This window comes from Ctenopharyngodon idella, chromosome 12 (assembly GCF_019924925.1).
Source record: "Ctenopharyngodon idella isolate HZGC_01 chromosome 12, HZGC01, whole genome shotgun sequence".
Taxonomy (NCBI): domain Eukaryota; kingdom Metazoa; phylum Chordata; class Actinopteri; order Cypriniformes; family Xenocyprididae; genus Ctenopharyngodon; species Ctenopharyngodon idella.
This window is the reverse complement of record NC_067231.1, coordinates 8,990,698-9,012,794: the sequence shown is the minus strand read 5'-3', so window position 1 is coordinate 9,012,794 and position 22,097 is coordinate 8,990,698. Positions and strand designations below refer to the sequence as shown.

Sequence of the window (22,097 nt, the reverse complement as noted above, 5' to 3'; positions counted from 1 at the left end):
ATTAGAAGTTCAAATGTATATATGTCTTAGAGGGAGTGATTTTTTTTTGACACCTCAGTATCAGCTTTATTCTTGTCATCTTTCTAAGTCCAAAGTCAAACCATCATCTGATCCCCTGGGTGCTAAAGCATACTAAGCTGATAACTAAGCTGATAAGTCGTTTCTGAAGGGACACATGGGAGAGGAATTCATTGAAGTACCTTGTTGTACAAAGGCTCCATAGACAATCCATATAGCACTATGCAATGAGTTAGACATGGATGAAGCGTGATGGGCTCCTGGAGGATTCTGGGAGCGGAGCATCTGCATCCGTGTCAGCAGGAAGATCAGAACACCCACCACAGGAATGGCAGCTGCGATACAGGCCCACACAGCCAAGTCAAAAGGGGCAAAGAGGGAAAAAATGTTGATCTTTTCCTCTGGTTTGCGATGTAGGATCCCTACAGAGTAGTCCATGTAGCGTTTGCTGAAGTCCACTACGTTCTCCCGCTCTGGTGTTATAGTAATGGCAGAAACTGCCAAATCAGCTCTCTGTAAAGACAAGATTTTAATTTACTCTTCAGGTAAAAGGGACTTACAAAATGCACAACAATTTATATTCCTAATCAGTATTTTTTGTTTTATTTTTCAGTAAAATATCTAAACATCCTTAAAGCAAGCAAAATTGTGTACAATTTTAAGACTTCAGAGAATGTATCTTGAATTAAGTTTATTGTATTACCCAACCTCATTATAATAAGTACATTTATTCAGGGGTGTTCAATCCTAATAATAATAATAATAATAATAATAATAATTTGTTATATTTATATAGCTCTTTTCTGGGTACTCAAAGCACTTGCATATGGAAGGGGGAATCTCCTTAACCACCACCAATGTACAGCATCCTCCTTGATGATGCAATGGCAGCCATATTGCGACAGAACGCCCACCACACACCAGCTTATTGGTGGAGAGGAGACAGAGTGATGAAGCCAATCAGTATATGGGGACGATTAGGAGGCCATGATGAACAGAGGCCAATGGGCAAATTTGGCCAGAATGTCGGGGTTACACCCCTACTCCTGAAGGGCCACTATCCTGCAGAATTTAGCTCCAATCCTAATCAAACACACCTGAACTAGCTAATCAAGGTCTTCAGGATTATTACCATATTACCAGAGCCGCTATAAGGGAAGCCTCCAAGCTTAGCACAAAAGAGTAGCACTGTGGTAAACTAGGGATGAGACGAGGTTTTTTTTATATATATATATTTTTTTTTAATGGAGGTCAATGAAGGAGAGGCAGGTCGGACACTTTCTGCTTTCTGTAGTTTACATAAAAACAAGACAAAATTCTGACTTAGAAAAGAATCTTTGCAGTAAAGAAAACAGGTGTAAACAAGACTCGGATGAAAGAAAGTCAAAAAATGACATCAACATTAGCTACTGTCTACAAGATGTGGGCCAGCTTTTTTAATTGCTGGTTGATATACAGGCAAACATCTTTGACCACTAATTCACCTCTCGCTATTTTTTTCGGCATCTCTCTCTGTAAGCATCATGCGGTTTTCTTGTCAAACATATCTTGAGGCCCCTGCATCCTGTTTAATTCAGTTTAGTTCCATTCCATCTAGCTGTACGCACCCTCTAATTCTGCCCAAGTGGTTTTAAAATTGCACTGTACGGTTCATGCCTCAACAATAACCTACTGGTACTGGACAAAATGCCACAGCAACCAATCAGAGAATTAAAAGTTCAAGTCACACAATTATGTTTTCTTGAATTTATTGCTATAACTTCAAGTACTCACTATCATCCCCAGAACAAATCAACACACCACCATACAAAACACAATATACTGTATGCTGGTGACCTTTTCAGCTGGATAATTTGAGCAAATAGTAGACAAGTATTAGCTGAGTAATTTTTAATGGTTTTGGACATGTAAAAACACTTGCCTTGTTTATGAGTTCACCAATCATTCCATTCCAAGAGCCATTGCTCAGCTGAGAACCATATTTGCTGTCTGACACCTGGTAGATATCGTACTTGAATCCTAAGATCTTGGCCAAGGCATCCAGGACATCAATTGAGAACCCTTTATATCTTTTGGGCTGACCAAGGATGTTCTCTGCCACCATCACAAATGGATCCTCCTTTGAAAAGGAATATTGATTACCAAAAAGTACAAACTAATTTCAAATGGCTGGTAAAACTTGCTTCAAGACTTTCTATGGCTCTCAGGAGAACCTTTCTGTAGTAAATGCCTGCTGGCCTGAGAGAATGATTACAATTAGATCATAAGGAATAAGCACATTAGAAGCATAATGCTTACCCCAACTATTCCTGTGACATATATTATAGCCAAATGACAAATATATTATTACAATGCAGCATTTCTACTTACAATCAACAAGAATGGAAAAACCTGCGGTGGCCCAGTACAACACAACACAATGAAATTAAAAAAGCAAACATAAGTTCACAACACAATGAAATCAAGCCACAACACAACGAAATCAAGCCACAACACAACAGAAATGTTTTCATACTTAAAACTAATCATGGTATTGATATCTTGTCGACTCTATAGAACAGTGGCAAGGAAAACTAACTTTACTGAGCTCTGAGAGCCCCCTAGTGGTCGGGAGCATTTCCATTGTGTTGTGGCTCGATTTTGTTGTGTTGTGGCTCGATTTCGTTGTGCTGTGGCTTTATGTCATTGTGTTGTGGCTCGATTTCGCTTTGTTGTGGCTCGTTTCCGTTGTGTTGTGGCTTGATTCCGTTGTGTTGTGAACTTATGTTTGCTTTTTAAATTTTGTTGTGTTGTGCACTACTGGGCCACCGTAAAAAACAGTTATATAATATTTTAAAAAGATAAAATAAAATAAAACATATTATGGAAGTTTTAAACATAACTGAAAGAACTATACTTTTATTTGTGGTTGAAGGCTTCATCATATTAGACAATATAATTTGTGAGCAAACTTTCCCATTCCATGGAAATCTTGCAGATTCTGTGTGGGTCTGCTGATAAGTACAATATTATCTAGTACCCAAGTAAAAATGTATTAGTTATTTAATTATGTATACATCAACACCCATAAACACAAATATTTAAAAAGTTAACATGATAAAAGTAAGTATTACCAACAACGTCACTACTTTCACAGTAACCCCTTGCATGCCATTCTCAATACGACTTTCCTTGAGACTTCCATTGAGGCCATGGACAGAATCCCATGTAGCCAACTGCAAGACAAAGAAAAACAAAATGGATACAGGTCAACATTATTTCCATCAATCTTCAATCTTTTTTTTTTTTTTTTTTTTTTTTGGACAGTGCAGTGAGTATTTATCATAAGGCATATTTACAAGTGAAACAGGATATTCAAACAAACAAGCAAACAAACAAACAAACAAACAAACAAAGATCCATCAGGAATTGATTGGGTGGTGAAAAGTGGGTCCATTTTCATGTAAAATTGAATTCCTTAAAAAAAAAACAAAAAAAAACAAACACACACACAAACCCATTCAAAGCATAAGCATGAAAAGTTAACATAACATGCTTAATAATGTGCATGTTTGTTATATTATGTGTGTCTCTCACTCTCAGTATTTTGGATAGTATAAGAAAACATGCAGTTGTCTTGAGTGGGGAGTCTGAGAATTATTACATTAAACAGAACTGAGAATTATTAAATTAAATTCTATTATGATTAATTTGCACACTAAAATGGTGAATTTATAAAACTTAATATACACAATCTACTTTGTCTACTCCGTAAGTGTCAATATCAATGACACTACATTTAATAACTTGATTTAAAAGACTAATCTCATTAATCATTAATTTACAGGAAACAGGTAATAATGAGGTTTAATCACATCATTTAACAATGAGGATTAAGCTCATTTCAATGTGATGCACGTGTTGTGCAAGAGTTCTTATTTGAGGTGTTTGCATTAGCTGTAAATACATGTAATTTGTTTTACACAAGTGAAGTGGATAATAACATGCTATAGAACATACTCCGAATTAGGGAAATTAACATTTGCATGCATGTATAAAAGTAGCAGGCATGTTCCTTTAGGAAGCACAGCATTTTCTCTTCATTACTTGTCCATGAGGACCAGTACCATGCTGGTCTGGTTCCAGGTGGTGGCACTGGATCAAAATACAAAATGCATCTAATGGCTGCATAACTGTGCCATCACTTGCCTCGGGGACCTAGAATCCTCATTTTTAAAAGCATGTTTCTTTTAGCCAATACTTGGCATCCTTAGCCATAAGGTATTTCTTCATTACAGTATGTACACAAACAGCCCTATAGCAGTGGCACAGGGGAAAGCTTGTAATGTTGAAAAATTTATGAAATTTCTAATTTCCTCACCGAGCATCATTCTAAACAGACATAAAGTGAAAATGAAGACAAATGAAAGCCTCTATAAGTGTGTGGGGTGGTGTTGGCAGAGGTGTAAAGAGTACTTGAAAGCCATACTTATGTCAAATATGGTTTCACAAGTTCGCCTGCCCATTCAGTCTGAATGGTTAATGGTAAAACAAACTTGGCTTGCTGTCCTTGCAGGAGGCTCGAACCCGAGGCTCGGCTCGAGTTCCGAGTTAAACCCCCCTATAACAGTACTGCATAGAGGGGGAATAAGAAAAATAGAGGAGGAAATGGGGAGGAGGAGGGATGCTGGAAGAATTGTCGCTGGGATAGTGAATGTAGGCTCAAAGATGCCCTAGTCCTCAACACCTAAGAGATATGCCAGTGAAAAACAAGACACAGCTGATTTGTGATGTTTATTTTCTAAAGTTGAAATAAAACTGAACACTTTAATATTGTAATCGACACAACAGCCTCTTAAACGTCTACAGACACTCTCAGTTAAGCTCAAGTCACAGTTAATCTCAAGTGTTTAAAAAGGCATAAGTAAACCAATATCCTTCAAAAAGGTCTCTTCAATATAATGGATAAATTAAATAATGTTAACTATAATTAAAGCCTAAACAAGTCAAAGCCTACTTGCACTGGGCATGCTGCTTTTGGCTGCAGCCATGTCCTCATCTCATATATGAAACACCTGCGATTCATGCGAGTCGATGCTAATGCATTCACACTGGCGTAAAGTAGCCTTGTTGGCAAGTTTGGGTAAAGATGGGTGTACATTGTCGATTTATAATAGTCCTTTAAGACTGTTGCTTGTCAGACTGTATGAACATGATCTCCACTGTAAGCCATGTCACACTGTAAGATCTCACTTGTCATTCATGTCTGACTGTACGGCAGTCAAGACACGTTTAAAATAGATGCACAATAGAAGACTTGTCTGGAGTTTTACATCATGAATCTGTGACACATTCAGTGACTGTGAGCTGCATTACATGCAGGATTGAAATGGTGGCAAGCAAACAAAAACAATTTCTAGCATTAATTTTGATTATGGCTTGTCTTGAAAAGAAACAAACAAAAAAACAAAAGATGATGTGTGTGGAGCAAGTGGTGGTTTGGTTTGTTGTTGTTTCAATAATTGCGTCAGGTTTGGCACTCTTATTGGTTTTTAAATTTGACGGTTGCCGTAAGAGAAGTCACACTGCAAGACTGTTTGTCAAATCTTCTGACACTGACAGAATTTCGTTGGAGGTGAAATTTTATCACAATGGTCATTAATCGGCTGTCAGCAAACATGTCAAACTAGCGATCAAAGACTTCAGATTTTGGTCTAGGATCAGAGGAATCTTTTAGGATTCATCATGCCCGTCGTGGTGAGTATCCTAGCAAGCAAACATATTCGGTTATGTCTTAAAGAGTTAGTTCACCCAAAAATTAAAATTATTCAATGATTTACTCACCCTCAAGCCATCCTAGGTGTATATGACTATCTTCTTTCAGATGAACACAGTCAGAGATATATTTAAAAATATAATTGCTCATCCGAGCTTTATAATAGGTTGTTTGCAATCACGTGGTTCTGATGACACGCGAAATTCCGGTGGAGGGCAAGCAGTGAAAATTAGAATGGAAAAGATGGAGAAAAGTCCATACTGTGCTGGTTTAGAAAGGTATAAACAGAAAATCACAACATATGTTGGACGTGATCCTTATGTTATGAAGAGGAGCGACTTTTCTACTGAATTGAAAGACTTTCCTGCCAGAGACAGTATATAGAGAATATGAAGCTGCCGTCACGCCATGTTCAGTTCTAGTTTGGTTTGTTTATATTGCGCTGCCTTTCTGCTAGTGATATTAAGGGCAGTATTTTAATTTTCTGTCGTGATTGTGAAAGATGTCGCCATTGTAGGTCATTTATGCTGAATCGAGAATTGCAACAGGAACTCACATCATCGTTCGGGGAAAAAGACTGGACTGTGTAATTCAATTTTCGCCTTGGTTGAGGAGGTGAGGGAAGACGACGTTTAGCAAATGTAATAATGTCACTAAATAAACCCACTGCCTTTCACTCAAAATAATCACATACTTAGCTGAGTTTTGTATTTGGTTAATTTGTGTAATAATTAACATTACATTTGCAAGTATGACTCACTCGCTTGTGAATGAACTTGCACACAGCCACTTCAAAACTGTTCATGAGCTTCTATGAGTTTGATTTTGGTTGTCATTTGTTGAAATAAATACAAAAATACAGTGTGTCGTATGTCCCCTGAATGTGACTCTCCGATTCTCCTTCGTGGCAATATGGGAAAGTGATTATTTACAAAGACAACATTAAAACTACAGTTGATGATGGAAAAAAAAAAAAAAAAAAAAAAAAAACAGGCATCCATCCATAATAAAAATAATCCATACGGCTCCAGGGGGTTAATAAAGGCCTTCTGAAGCAAAGCGATGGGTTTTTGTATGAAAATTATCCATATTTAAAACTTTATTAACTATAATAACTAGATGGCCGTAAGCATTGATTTATGGTGGAAGAGTATCCTCTGACACGACACACGATATAATGACGAATGCGGAAGCACAGAGAATAGAGCAAATCAAAACACTAGTCACAAGTTAGAAGTCTAAAATTATCATTTTTTAAAGAGGATTTCAATATAAGAGAAGAGGAGCATAAGTTTGTTGCACAGCCCTATTTGTTTAAACTGCCTTAGGTGTCTAAACTTACGATACTCCTATATCCTGCATCATACATTACTTCAGGGGTTACTCATTTGGTGCAAGTCGACTTGCGCAGTATGCGTACGGTCGTCTGCCGGAAGCTAGTTATTTGACTTTATAAAGTTTTAAATATGGATAATTTTCTTACAAAATTGCATCGCTTCGCTTCAGAAGGCCTTTATTAACCACGTTCACACAAACAATAACCGACCAAGGACAGAACAGAACAGGGAGTATAAATACACATAGTAAATGAGGGAACTAAACAGGAACAGCTGGATGAAGATTTACTAATCAGACGCCATAGCAAGTAATGACAACTAATGCAGACATGACAGAACTGAACTAAACTGAACATGTGACATAACGCCTCCCGCGGAAAGGCGTGACCTCGTGCTGTGATAAAGAAAATTCAGGATGAAGAAAGAGGGCGGAGGCTTCGGTGGAGGGCATGGAGCTTGTGACGGATAGGAGCCTGGGATAGATAGGCACAGGTACCATGGTGGCGCTGATGGTGGGAGGATCCAGGCCGGAGTCCTGACAGAGGGGGTGGATGGAACCCTGGCACCGATCGGTGGAAGCAGAACCATGGTGAGAGGAGGAATCGGCGGAATGGAGAGGGTGACGGACCTGGGCGACATCAAAGGCCCAGAGGCCTGGCGCTGAGCTGCTGGCTCACGGGACTGAGGCGGCGACGGGGACTTGGATAACCAGGGCGAGGATGACGGGGAGGTCGGAGGAAGGGAGGAGCCCGATGACGCCGTAGAGGTGCAGGGTGTAGGCACAGCCGAAATCCCGGAACTCCATGGTGGAAGCTGTCCGTCGGCCGCTGGAGGCCGACCTGGAGTGACGAGGGAACTCAGCAGAGTTTCTGGGAAGATGGGCCATGAAGGTGATGTGGGAGCGGTGAGCCGAGGCAATGGTGATGGGCTGACAGGCCGAGGTGGAGACATGGGCCTGGAGGCCTGAGGTGAAGCAGGGGACTCTGCCCCAAGCCAAGCTGGTGAAGAGGAAGCCGAGGCAAGATGGATGAGCCGCATGGAACTAGCAGCGGGGGCAGAGCCGAGGAGCTGGACAACACCAGTGGTGCCGAGAGATCCAGGGGACTGGACATGACCAGCGATGGAGGCGGGATCAGGAAGTCAGGCAGGAATACAGGCAGAAGATCTCCGGATGGGACCGGACCATCCAAATATCCGGAAGGGACTGGCGAAGAAGACAAGGATTCAAGGGAGGGGACTTGGGTGGGAACTGGATCCATGGACCACAGATCGATCAGGTCTAGGTCTGCTCCTGGCTCTGCGATGGACTGATCCGCACGCGTCGACTCCAGGGCCTTGATGTCATCCAGCTCTGGTTCTGTAATGACCTCGGTAAGTGCCTCGGGCTCGCTGGCTTTGAGGGAGAGGCCGCCATTTCGAAGCATCCAGCCCAAGTACCCCAGATGCTTCCTGTTCTCCAGGAGGAAAAGAAAAGACGCATCGCTAGTGAGTTCATCTGTTTTAGCCTACTTGTTCTTGAGTGGTCGGTTATTCTGTCACGGTGGATGGTTGTTAAAGGGGCGCAACAAAGGAACTGGTGAGAATAACAATGTCTTTAATCAAGTAGCACACTTAGACGACGATAACCACATTCACACAAACAATAACTGACCAAGGACTGAACAGAACAGGGAGTATAAATACACATAGTAAATGAGGGAACTAAACAGGAACAGCTGGACGAAGGTTAACTAATCAGATTAACTAAAATTAATTTTCCAGGGATCTATTCACGTCACTGAAGTGGACGTGGGAAGTTTATATGGACAGACCCTCATCCGAGGAAGCGAGTCTACTCTAATGTACACTTCAAGCAGCTCTATATCCCACAATTCAACTTGATTGTGACATCACAGCCGATTGTGCTTAACTGAAGTGTATGATAAATTGATTATTTTGGGAATTAATCGCATAATAGAGTATAATTTATTATTTATGTTGAGAATTAATCGCATAATATTTGTAGCTACCTCAAATTCATAGTCAAAGTTTATACTATTGATATTTTTCATTTGTGTAATTTTATTTTTCTTCAACAGCTCATATACCTATAGGATTTTATAGCTATATTTTCTCCAACAACTTATAAGCATATAGAATGTTGCATAAAACAAATTCATAAGTACAAAAGGGGTTTAAATAATAAATCAGTTCCATAGTGAATTCTAAATGATCAAGGGCTTAGTGCGTTTCATTTAAACCTTATGCTTGAGTTCCGCCAGTAGTGGGCACACATGCATAAGGTTTAAAAAGCCCAAAAAACCCTACATTTGTTGTCATAGTGTTTTTAAAGCTGAATGTAATTATTTCAATGTGAAAATATTTGCTCATACCCCTTAATGTGCAGACAAATATAAGTCATCATATGTTTAATTTCCCTGAAAAGTGTAAACATTGTGGCGCTATCCAAACACGGACACAGCAACACCACTTCAATCATTGTCTGGTGAAGCTCAATTGGCTATACAGCAAATGAATCATTGAGCCTTTTCCCAGCATATGAGCTTTACCCAACATATGACTAAAAATACTTGGGTGCTTCCTGTAGACAGCAGTGTTAAACACAAGTGTCTGAAGATGCTTCACCCTGTCTGTGTTTGTCACGGCTCTGCTTAGAGTGATGATCTGAAAGAGCACAGACGAGGATGAGGAGGCCACCAATTCATCAAATACTGTCAGTTTTTTTTTTTTTTTCCAGCTTTCCGCAAAAGTTTTCTCTCGAATGACAAATGAAATTGAAGACTTGATAGATGGCCGTCTTATCCAGGGGCTCAAGAGACTCAACGAACAAACAAAAGCATATCCTTCATCTTCTATTTGATGTCTTATCAGTCTTGACCCCAAACTAGACAAGCATTTATCTCTTTGCTGAGACCTCGATGACTTTGGGATAACGGTTTTTAAATAATAAATGGCTGGGTAAAAGCAAACAGGACTGTGTGGACATCCGTTAGTTTTTGCCAGTCTGTTTTGTATAAAACGAGAATTTAAAATTCTAGACTATGACTAAGACAGACTATGATTATACTAAGACAGCTAGTGGGACAGGCCTTTTTTTCTTGTCATTTTAATGTGCTGAGTCAGTGTTGTGCTTTATGGTTGCCATTCAAAGCTAAAACAAGTAATCAAGTTTTAGCACAAAGGCTGCAGAAGCAGAGCAATGTTCATCCCCACTGTCACTGTATATTGCTTTAGGATTAAAAAAGGGAATTCATAATCATATTTACACAGCATATTTAAGAATTTTAAAAATATCATGTTTATGAAATACTAATAGTTAGTTCAAGTGAAGTCAGTACATCCCACATCTTCTTCAATGATGCTGAATAACATTTCACTCAGCATCAGGACCATCTGTGTTTCATGGTACCAGGACATCTAATAGCTTGTTAATTCAATAGCAAGAACAGATGTAAGCTACACTTTTGTTTGGTGGCAAAGCCTGGCCTGATATGTGACTGGGACCAAGCCAGAGCTTCAGAAGCTTATCTGGGCTTTGCTATTTCGTGATTAGCTAGAGCTGTGCGATATTGACAAAAGAAAAATCTCAATATTTTCTGGGATTTTGTCGATAACAATAATTAGAGGACATTTTGTTCAGTGTGTTTTTGTGCTGGTACTGTATCTTGACTGGTTCAGGCCTGTCGTGAACAGCTGACAAGCTTTTCATATTCTTCATTTTCTGTGAAACGGTTAGTTCACAGCAGTGACAAAAAATACCTTTTTCATTTGCAGCTTTAAACTGAATTCAAAGGACATTTTATCTTTTTATAGGCTTATTAGATGTATGCATCATCTTTTGTCAGATTCTTACATTTAACCAATAAATTAAATTAGAACAATAAGACACTATAGACTGTTATCAATTAAATGAAATCAGTATCAACAAAATCCATTTTTGCACTGCTGAAGTGGCACAGAAGCATTTAAAGCAGCATTTAGGTGTATTTTTACTGCAATTACAATTTCATAAATAATGCTATGAGATTAATGTCTTAAAATATTTAGAAAGTTGAAATTATTATTATTAATGAAATGATACTTTAAATATGAAATTAAAACCTCCAGTAGTGGCACCAAGTCACTGCCTTAATAACTGAGTCTTTGGGTCCTATTTTAACGATCTAAGCGCATGGTCTAAAGCGCACGGCGCAAGTGCACTAGGGGGCATGTCCGAATCCACTTTTGCTAGTTTAACGATGGGAATGATGTCTAAAAGGATTGTTGCTATTCTCTTAATGAGTAATGGGTGTGTTTTGGGCGTAATCTGCAATAAACTAATCAGAGTTACGTGGCGGAATTTGCAAGTGGAAAAACTATCTATGGGACCATCTATGGGACAAGCCAGATTTCACTAAAGCATTTTTATCTTTATGCACACAATAATAATCTTTTACATTGTAATCCTTTTATTTTTAATATTTGGCATGTTTGTGTGCTGCTGCGTGTCCCTGTGTATGTAATAAGCAGAGTGTGCATGCACATATTACTAACGCGCTCTTTAAATAACAAAAAAAAAAAATAAAAAAAAATAAAATAATAATAATAAATAAAAAAAATATTGCGCCATTGACTTTAGACCAAGTTTCAGTTGGTCAGTCTATTTCAGTTGCCTCAAAATAGCAATGCGCCAACAATGCGCCTGAACACACCTCGTTTTCAGACCAGCACGCCCGTGGGCGCACAAATGGGTGCAAATATATTTGCTATTTAAACAACGTGGTGCAGGACGTGAAAATGATAACTGCATTGGGCTGAAACTAGCAAAAAAAACCAACAACACTTGCGTCGCGCCTGGCAATGCATTGCGCCGGGTGTATGATAGGGCCCTTTGAGTCATTCATTAAATTGACTTGTTCAAACAGCTGATGAATTCAGAAACTAAACACCTCTGTGTGTTGCTCGGAGACACACAACTGTTTTGTTGCGGCTTTGCTTGAATCTATTTTTGTTGGCAAAATAGGGGAAAAAAAGAGAGCAAAAATGTAACTCACAATATGAACTTGTTTACTGAACTGTTGTATAAACTCAATATCACATTTGCAAATGTGCTGATTTTCAGGAAAAACATCACACTTCCTTGTGCGATATTGCTTAACTGTATCATACAGTATATAAGACAAAAACTCACACGGGGCATTTTTACCCCCATATACTGTATTGAATTTTGGGGGCATCCTAACTACTAGGCTATATCACACTGTGAAAGAGTGCACTCTCAAGGCGTGTTTATTATTTATTTATTTATTTATTTATTTTATTAATTTTTTTGCAAAGTGAGTGGATTTCTTGATAATGTTAGGTTCCACATCATTAAAACAACAATTACGATATCATACACAATAGATATTGCACACCCTTATGATTAGCAAATGGCAGCTATAAGAGCTCAGAGGAAAGACAGAACAGCTGACCCAACAAACTGTCTGTCATAGTGTTTATCACCACCTTGTATAAACAGCTCTATTACTGGACTTCAATTAGTGTGAAATGTGTTGAAGCTGAATAATGTTAGGCAAAAATCAAATAATAGAATCAATGTGTTTTCATGATGGATCATTGCTGCCACTTTCGAGTAGTCCCAACAGATCTCAGTAATCTGTTATGTTGCACATATCTATCTGTTTCTAGTAAAAACTGCTTAATGAGGAGCAGTGAGTAACTAGTAAGTGAACTCAGAAAACAGAGCTTAAATTTGCTGCCATTACAGGGACATTAATGAAGAAGTACTATAGTATTACTGTGCATTTTAAGATGTAGTAAGGTCAGTAGCTTTATAAAATTAATATGGTAATAGTTCACTTACATGGTATATATCAAAGTACAGTGGAATTACAGTATTTTTTTTGCAAGGGGGACACATATTTTAGAATCCTCAAATCTCAGTGAAATGTGTTTTTAACTATTGGTGCAGGGCTATTCTTTTAGACCTCCACAATTACATTATACCTATTTTGACACGCCTTTGACCAATTTTAGCAATTTTAGTAATAGCTCTGCAATGTTCTATCACATTGTCCAATTTCTTTGTCTCCAATCAGCCTTTGATTCCAAAGTAGTATAGCAACAAAGACTGCTGAAAGTTACATTATGAAATGAGATCTCAATTACTTTAAAATTTCGACGCTGCCAGAAAAAAAAAAAAAAAAAACCAACAACAAAAAAACCCCTAACTGGACAATTACAATAGAAAGAATATGGAAAAGTAAATGAGGACGTAATAGTGTGGTGCATGAGAAGAATCAAAGAAAAATAACAGCTCTGTTTTAAAACATAGTGAGCTGCCATGCTGTGCACTGTCTACATATGAGGTAACATCCTAACTGAAATGGACTCCAATAAGTGACTGTTAGAATGTTGCAAAGCTAAAGACGATACAGTATTCTTACAAATACACAGTATAAAAATTACTAGATACCAGACGAGGAATAAGCACCGAAACTGTCATTTTGACTTACAACCGTTTGGAGACCATTGAAGTCCACTATAAGGAGAAAAATCCTGGAATGTTTTCATCAAAAAACATGGCGCTATAGGGACAAGAGTCATGGAACCAGAAAACATAAGTATGAAGACAGGCAATACATGACACACAATCTGTCTTTGTTTAGTAATTTTTGCTCTTTTTTTTTTTTTTGTTTGAATTAATGTTTAAAATTATTTAGAGTGGAATTGGGGGAAGGGACTGATAGGGGTAAATAATAAAATAACAAATAATAGTGTTACAAACCACCCAACCTATGGTTTTAACTCACTTCGGTTGTAGGTTTGTAGCAGACATATGTGGGGAAATTCATGATAAATAGCCCAAAAAACACTAGAGTTTTAAAAGTGTCAGTCTCCCTGTATTTATAATCTACATATCTCATTTAATCCATCTTGATGGATATTAGTTCTCTGAGCTTGTTGCAGTTCATTGAGGAATTTCCTCATCTGTGAAGGGTCAGATGTGACACTGCCAAAATGAGGTACAACTTGGAAAAGACTTACACCCAAAATACGCTGCAACAGCTTATCTGCTCCAGACGTGTCAAAAGGAATGTTCAAGATCATCTCAATGATAATTCTTCCCTCATCCGTTTGTACTGTTGCCGAAAGTACGCGAAAGTACATTAGAAACAGAGTTAACAACATCTACTGCTGTTGCTCTAGTGAAGACAGCATCATTGATTACAATGGGTTCTTTTTTTTTTCGTTTGACGTGACAACAAGACACGTCGTTCACGTCCAGTGTAGAAAGAGTGTTAGTGATGGGAGTGCAGCACAAATGTTGATCTGTCTTGGTAGGCAGCTCACTAGATTTTCATACAGAGCAAATATATAGAAGCAGTCAGATAAAAGCCATTTAGAGAGACTAAACACTTGACTAAAATATAAGACAAAAGCAAACAGGGTACTGAGTCACCACTGAAGAAATCACTTGAAACTTTCCGGCCTTCTTTAACCTCCAAAGGGTTTCTCGTTTAGCCAGGAAATGTATTTGCCTCTGCTTTCAAACCATGACATATGTCAAATTAACAGCACATCTCGCTGTTTGTCTCCATAGCAGGGTGGAAATGCAGTTGGCTACATTAATCTCTTCTTGGGCGGCACTGCTTAGAAGACTAAAGCTGGTGCTCTAATAATGAACAACAACAGGACTGAGTACACTTGACGTACCATTAGCTGTCCTTTCCTTTCATTATAGCTAATAAATGTGCTTTGTATGAGGGGGAGCCGGTGTGTGTGCGGGCAGGGAGTAAATGGCTGTGGCACTGTGGATCCTAATGGCTATAATGTGATACAGTGGGTTCATAATTCAGGTTGGGATGCAGGGTGATTAAATCTTCATTACCAGCAGACTGTTTCCTCTCCTGTAATTTATATTACTCTTTCTTTTAAATGATGGATGGACCCAAACAGTTTATAGCTACAAAAACAGAGCAAAAAAATCAGCAAATACAGCTATGAAGAGAAAAGCCGAAAGCATGTCTGCAATGAAAATTACTTGTGATTGTTCTAGGAAAAAGCACAGCAAAAGCTAATTAGAATATCCAACTGTGGGATAAATAAACCATCTAGTGGTAGACATGGAATTGAATAGACTGTGTGTAGGGAACACTTTATGACATGCACAATAGGTAGTGCACATAGTCATAAAGTTCGTATTACAACATGTTTGGCCTGGCCTATCAGGCCTATAAGCTCAGCTCATCACTGCTGTTTGCTCTTGCCTCTAAGACATTTGACAACGAGGTGAGGATGGCATTAAGTCATGTTGTTCTCAATGGCGAGTCTTTCAGAAAAGCAGAGTGCTTGCCCTCCATGTTCATCATTGACAAATTGCAGGGAAATCGATTTCAGTTTTCATTTTACCTAAGGTTACTGGAAATGAAAAAATAATCAGAAATCATGTCAAAAGACAGCTTTTACACCAGGTACTAGAAATGAAAGCCCGGGCAATTTAACTCACGCGCTTTATGTCTTTTCCAAACGTCTCGCTGAAGCTGGTCCCCAAAATCTCAAACTGAACGTGGGAATTTGATCCATTGTCCATGAAGTCCATAATTCCAGTGAGACCAGTTATACGGCCCTGTGGGAACAAGACTGTCTGAATCAATGAACAATAAAGCAACACAGTAGAAAAGAACTGATCCAGATCAAAGTGCAATGTGCTGTACCCTTTTATACATTGGACTTTACCAATTGCAATTTCAAATCTTTAAACTTTCTTGGGCTTGACAATAGGAATTGCCTCATGGTCTGGGGCCAGTGGGAGAAAGGTTTGGCTCAGTTAGCATCACTGCCCCTTTGCCCAATCAGACCAGTATTGCATGCATATCAACAGTTCATTTTATGTGTGCATACAGCTGCTGAGTGAGAGGATGTGCAAAAGTCTGAGGTGCATACACAGAACAACATCTGGTATTCAGAAACAGCTATATATCGAGATATGTTTTTAAAACTGATTAAATTTAGCTAGACAGCTTTCATGGCCCATTGATAATTAAGATGGGAAAAAAAGTCATTTTCCAATTAAATCTAGTCAATGTGTTAAAGGGTTAGTTCACCCAAAAAATGAAAATTCTGTCATTAATTACTCACCCTCTTGTCGTTCCAAACCTTCGCTCATCTTTGGAACACAAATTAAGATCTTTTTGATGAAATCTGAGAGTTTTCTGTCCCTCCATAGACAGCTAAGCAAATACCAATTTGACGCTTCAAAAAGTTCATAAAGAGATCATAAAACTAATCCATATGAATTGAGTGGTTTAGTCCAAATTTTCTTCATATGATGAACAGATTGAATTTAGGCTTATAGTCACATGTAAACATTCATCAACTCAAACATCAGTTGTGGTAAACGGAAGCTCAAGCATGTTTGCTTAACGCGTGCAAGAATCAATGAGGTTCGTTCTCGTGTGTTACGCAACATGTTTGAGCTTCCGTAAGAACCAGTGAGGTTTATTCTCATCTGTTACGCAGCATGTTTGAACTTCTGCAAGAGTTTTGTTCTCGCGCATCAAGCAAGTTCGGTTGAGCTTCTGCTTATGTTCGCTGATCAATATTTACATGTGAATAAAAGACTAAATTAAATCTGTTCATCATATAAAACTGACAAGTCTCTTCAGAAAATTTGGACTAAACCACTCAATTCATATTAATTAGTTTCACAATCTCTTTATGAACTTTTTGAAGTGTCAGAGTGGTAGTTATGTAGCTGTCTAATGGAAGGACAGAAAGCTCTCAGATTTCATCAAAAAGATCTTCATTTGTGTTCCAAAGATGAGCGAAACTCATACGGGTTTAGAACAACATGAGGGTGAGTAAGTAATGACAGTATTTTCATTTTTGGGTGAACTATCCCTAGTAAATATACTGAATATAACAATGCTTAGTAAAAATTTGTGAATGTGTAACTCCTGTTAATCTGTAATTGTTATATAACAAATTGTTTTATAACAATTAAATGCAACACATTCTCACTCCCAACTCATCACAAATTGACACTGGGTCAGGACCCCTCAGTGTCACTTTTTAACGCACAGGGTAGCCCTTTAGCATCATTTCAGCCAGCATAATTTTGTTTATATTTGTTTTATTTACGCTATTTAGACATGTTTAAGCATGTATCAAGACCCCACCCCTAAACCTACCCATTTGTATATATTATAATATAAAACAAATATAACAGGCAGATACGACTTCTGAGGCCAAACGATTGATTTGTGTGAAGAACAGTTAGATAAGCGATCACTGTTTCCCTCTGCTGTAAAGTTCAGATCCTGTGCACAAATTCAAAAACTGCTGCCAGAAAAAGTGTCACGTCAGCTTTGATTGGCTCTCATGTGTCTCATGACTGATCGCGTCTTTCTATGAATGAGATATGACTGCAGGCGTTCATGGTGCGGGATCATTTTCACTCTGTTATTCATATAAAGATATCATATGGCTTCAGAAGACTTGGAATGCAACAATTTTGTTTGTAATACTTTTATACTTCTTTTTTTTTTTGTCAGTTTTGGTCAGTAAATACCTGTGACTGTACTTCTATTTGCCTGTTACTTGTTTTATATCGTTGAGAAGTGGGTAGGTTAAGGTTTGAGGTTAGGTGCTCAAAATATCTATGAAAGTATAAATACTTATTAAAAATCATTTTTATGTTTAAAATGCAAATAATTAAATGTGTCTTTTTCTGACGCATAAGGCAAACAAATAAAAGTACCCTGCACGTTAAAAACTGAAAAGGGGTCCTGACCAAATGTCAGTTTGTGAATTGGCAGTGTGACCATTAATTCACAAATTAACAAGCATTAGAAAAATCAAAATATACCATCTTCTCTTCTTTCTAACAACACTGCTAACTTGCAGCTTTAAAGTTTGTGATGAAAATAATGTAATTTATTACTCACCCTCATGCCATTCCACACCCGTAAGACCTTTGTTAATCTTCGGAAAATATCTTAATTTGTGTTCCGAAGATGAACAAAGGTCTTACGGGTGTGGAACGGCATGAAGGTGAGTAGATAATTACATTATTTTCATTTTTGGGTGAAGTAACCCTTTAAATCCAGCCAGAGGTAACCTTGTGACATATTGATCTCCAATTGGCAACGTGTCTTACAAATTCACAGGTCAGAGTTCACCAAACTTGAAATTTCACACTCACTGAAATAGGCTATTTAAAAGCTAAATGTAGATATACCTACAGTAAACCAAGTACAGTATGCAGTATGTACTTTACTATTTGAAAACCATTGATATTCACCCTATTAAAAAAAGGTGGATACACTGCAAGTAAGCAAAATGACAAAACTGGAATGGTTGAATTATAAAAAACAAGGCATAAACACAATATTAAAGCACATTAAACAAGAGGACTAGACACTGTCTTGATTAAAACACCAATAAAGTAATCCACAGTTCTCAGTTGGTTTTGGATGTGTAGCCTACACATGCACCACACAAAGTATTTTTATGCTTTTATGATCTATTAATCAAAATGAATAATTGTGATTACAATATCAAGTGAAATATATGTAAAATTAAATTTGTCTTGGCAACTAAACAAAACAAAGAAAAAAAATATATTCAAAAATCATTTTAGCTTATAAAATGCTAATAAAAATAACAAAAGCACATAAAAATTAAACTAATTAAAATTGAAAGCTGAAAATATAAAAATAAAATCAAATTCAAAATATTTAAAAACTATAATAGTATTATATATAAATAACATTAAAATGAAACTGTTATAAACACTTATATAAGTTTACTGGCCCCCTTTTAGTAAATTTTTATTGAAAATAATTCTTAATGTTTTCTTTAATGGACTAACCTGTTTAAAGTGGTGTGGGTCGCTCAATGCTTAAAAAGCATCACCATGAAAGGTGTATAGGAAGTTTCAGAGACAAATCTATCCATGGCGTGTCCCTCTCAGGGCCGATTAGCGGTTTCTTGCAGTTCTTTGTGGTTCGTATAAAGTTAAAAAGGCGTGAAATTGAGGAACACACACTAGACCGCTTGCTGCCCCTGAGAGCTCACAGAGACATGAACTCGTAAGATGAGACATGAGCTGCTGTGGCCACCACACCAGCTACTATGCAGCTTTCAGTGGCCCTTAAGAGAGTTCTATGTGAGGACAACCACCAGCTATCTCAGCTTGACCGCTGTGCTTGTGTTCAAGAGAAATGTGATTGCAGCAGTGAGAGGGGAAGTCAGGAAACAACCTAGATGAAAGCAATTTGCATTTCAAAAAGCCATATGTCTGGGACTTGATGTAAAGCAAAGGAAACTATCATCTTGTCACAGTTGCTTTTATTCAAATACTCGCTATCTTGCCACTTTTAGTCTTGCATACTAGATGTGATATCCCCCCAACAGTGTGATAAAGCAGCAAAACAGAGTCTTGGTATCAAACATATCGTACCTTTTGGATCGTCTCCAGCATAGACCAGCCTCCATTCCAGGGCTTGGTTGACTTTCTGATGCAGTTGAGGCTGGCCATGCTGTGCCACTTCCGGTCTTCTAATTTTCGATAGAATGCGTTGGCCAACATCAACACGCTGTCATAAAGGTAAAGATTGGACACCTGGAATCAAAACAACCAAAAATATAATACTATTATTGAAGTCACGTATAGTTTTGGTTTTGTTTCATGTTTCAAAATGTGAACAGAAATACAATAAACAGCTTGACTTGGCTTGGCACAAAACAAGAACATGACACTCACCAACAAAGGTTACACTGAAAATACTTGACAAAGAACAAGGCAAACACGAGGGCTTAAATGCGCAAGGACCACTTTTTGTTTTATTTTAAACTTCATGTTTTATTTTGAAGTTTATTCATGTCTCATTGTTATGTTCCTGTTTTGCCATGTGCTCCCCTTTGTCATGTGATTCCCTTGTCCTCATGTGATCATGTCATGTGTGTCCCTAGTCCCATGTGTTAGGTTGTCATTAGTTAATCGTCTTGATTATGTTCACAGATGTGTGTTGCTTTGTCATTAGTCCTTGCGCATTTAAGCCCTCGTGTTTGCCTTGTTCTTTGTCAAGTATTTTCAGTGTAACCTTTGTTGGTGAGTGTCATGTTCTTGTTTTGTGCCAAGCCAAGTCAAGCTGTTTATTGTATTTCTGTTCACATTTTGAAATTAAATAAACTGCACATGGGTTCTTCAAGACTTGCCTTCAGTTGATCTATTAGAATTAATGCATCAAAATCAAATTTTAAACAAAACACTGAAATAGAATTTTTAATTTCATTTAGCTGAAAAATGAAGTTGAAAATAATATCTATTCAATAATCAATTATTTAACCATATTTATTTAATAAACACTTTAAATCAACAAATAAAAACTGAGTTGCATATAAACATTTACACTGCACATAAGCCGTTTATATCAACTTTTTAATTACATTGTTTCTACTCCGATTCATTTTTGAAATAAACTGTTTCAATGTGTTAAACTTGTTTTCATGACAGATTTATTCAAACATAATATAATAATGAAGGCAACACTTTAAGTAAAAATATAATGAACATGTAATATAGTGCATACATTTAGCATACATGATCCTCTTTAGAGTTAATTTTTTTTTTTCTAGCGAGCTATGTACATTGAATAGCTTTCCTGAGGTAAATGTAACATTATGTGACATATTGTTTATAAACTGTTTTATTGACATCTTTCCAAGGTTGAAACATTAAGCAAATACATGATACATTTCAGTAAGTTGTAATGTTTCTTTCAACATACCTTCTGATGTTCATTCATGTTTATTTTGTACTATAACTAGTAATAAGAAGAGAAAGAGGATGATCTGTTCACGTGCGCTCCATGTGGCAGAAGTTGAAAGCCCAGACTTTTTCATATCAAAAGTAACAAAGCACAAATCTTATGGTGATTATTGGATGGTAGAAATAACGTCTCTGTTCATCAAAATAAAGATCCATTAAAAATGAGTAATCGATATTGTCAACCCAGCCCTAGCGTCCACACATCTGATGCTTTTGTAGCTTATCCATGTTTATGTGCAGAAATAGACACTGTCACAGTCAAAACATGCCATCAGAGAATCACTAATTAAGTCCTGCCGTTTGAGTCAATGGTTTTAGCCCTCCAAAACTTTTTCAGCTGAAACTATTCAGTTCTGAAATTTCAGTGCATCACTATCATGGATATAAGACATGGAGCAAGAAAGTGGCTAGTTACCTATATATATTACACACACACACACACACACATATATATATATATATATATATATATATTCACAATATATTGCCAAAAGTATTGGGACACCCCTCCAAATCATTGAATTCAGGTGTTCCAATCACTTCCATGGCCACAGGTGTATAAAATCAAGCACCTAGGCATGCAGACTGTTTCTACAAACATTTGTGAAAGAATGGGTCGCTCTCAGGAGCTCAGTGAATTCAAGCATGGTACCGTGATAGGTTGCCACCTGTGCAATAAGTCCATTCGTGAAATTTCCTCACCACTAAATATTCCACGGTCAACTGTTAATGGTATCATAACAAAGTGGAAGCAATTGGGAACAACAGCAACTCAGCCACGAAGTGGTAGGCCACGTAAAATCATAGAGCGCTGCATTGTGCCAAGTGTAAAGTTTGGTGGAGGGGGGATTATGGTGTGGGGTTGTTTTTCAGGGGTTGGGCTTGTCCCCTTAGTTCCAGTGAAAGGAACTCTTAATGCTTCAGCATACCAAGACATTTTGGACAATTTCATGCTCCCAACTTTGTGGGAACAGTTTGGGGATGGCCCCTTCCTGTTCCAACATGACTGTGCACCAGTGCACAAAGCAACGTTCATAAAGACATGGATGAGCGAGTTTGGTGTAGAGGAACTTGACTGGCCTGCACAGTCCTGACCTCAACCCGATAGAACACATTTGGGATGAATTAGAGCGGAGACTGCGAGCCAGGCCTTCTCGCCAACATCACT

The 22,097-nt window shown here is 37.8% G+C and overlaps 1 protein-coding gene across 3 annotated transcripts in view; it reads right to left on the bottom strand.

Moving 5' to 3' along the window:
• The window catches only part of grid1b (glutamate receptor, ionotropic, delta 1b), a 451,695-nt gene that overhangs the window by 33,208 nt on the left and 396,390 nt on the right, over positions 1 to 22,097 (bottom strand). For all 3 annotated transcript variants that reach the window (XM_051913594.1, XM_051913592.1, XM_051913593.1), the window contains exons 7-11: positions 19,559 to 19,720; positions 15,602 to 15,721; positions 3,132 to 3,233; positions 1,936 to 2,137; positions 201 to 527 (exon numbers count right to left, since the gene is read on the bottom strand). In XM_051913594.1, the coding sequence (XP_051769554.1) occupies positions 201 to 527; positions 1,936 to 2,137; positions 3,132 to 3,233; positions 15,602 to 15,721; positions 19,559 to 19,720 (913 nt within the window). The remainder of the gene's footprint in view (positions 1 to 200; positions 528 to 1,935; positions 2,138 to 3,131; positions 3,234 to 15,601; positions 15,722 to 19,558; positions 19,721 to 22,097) is intronic.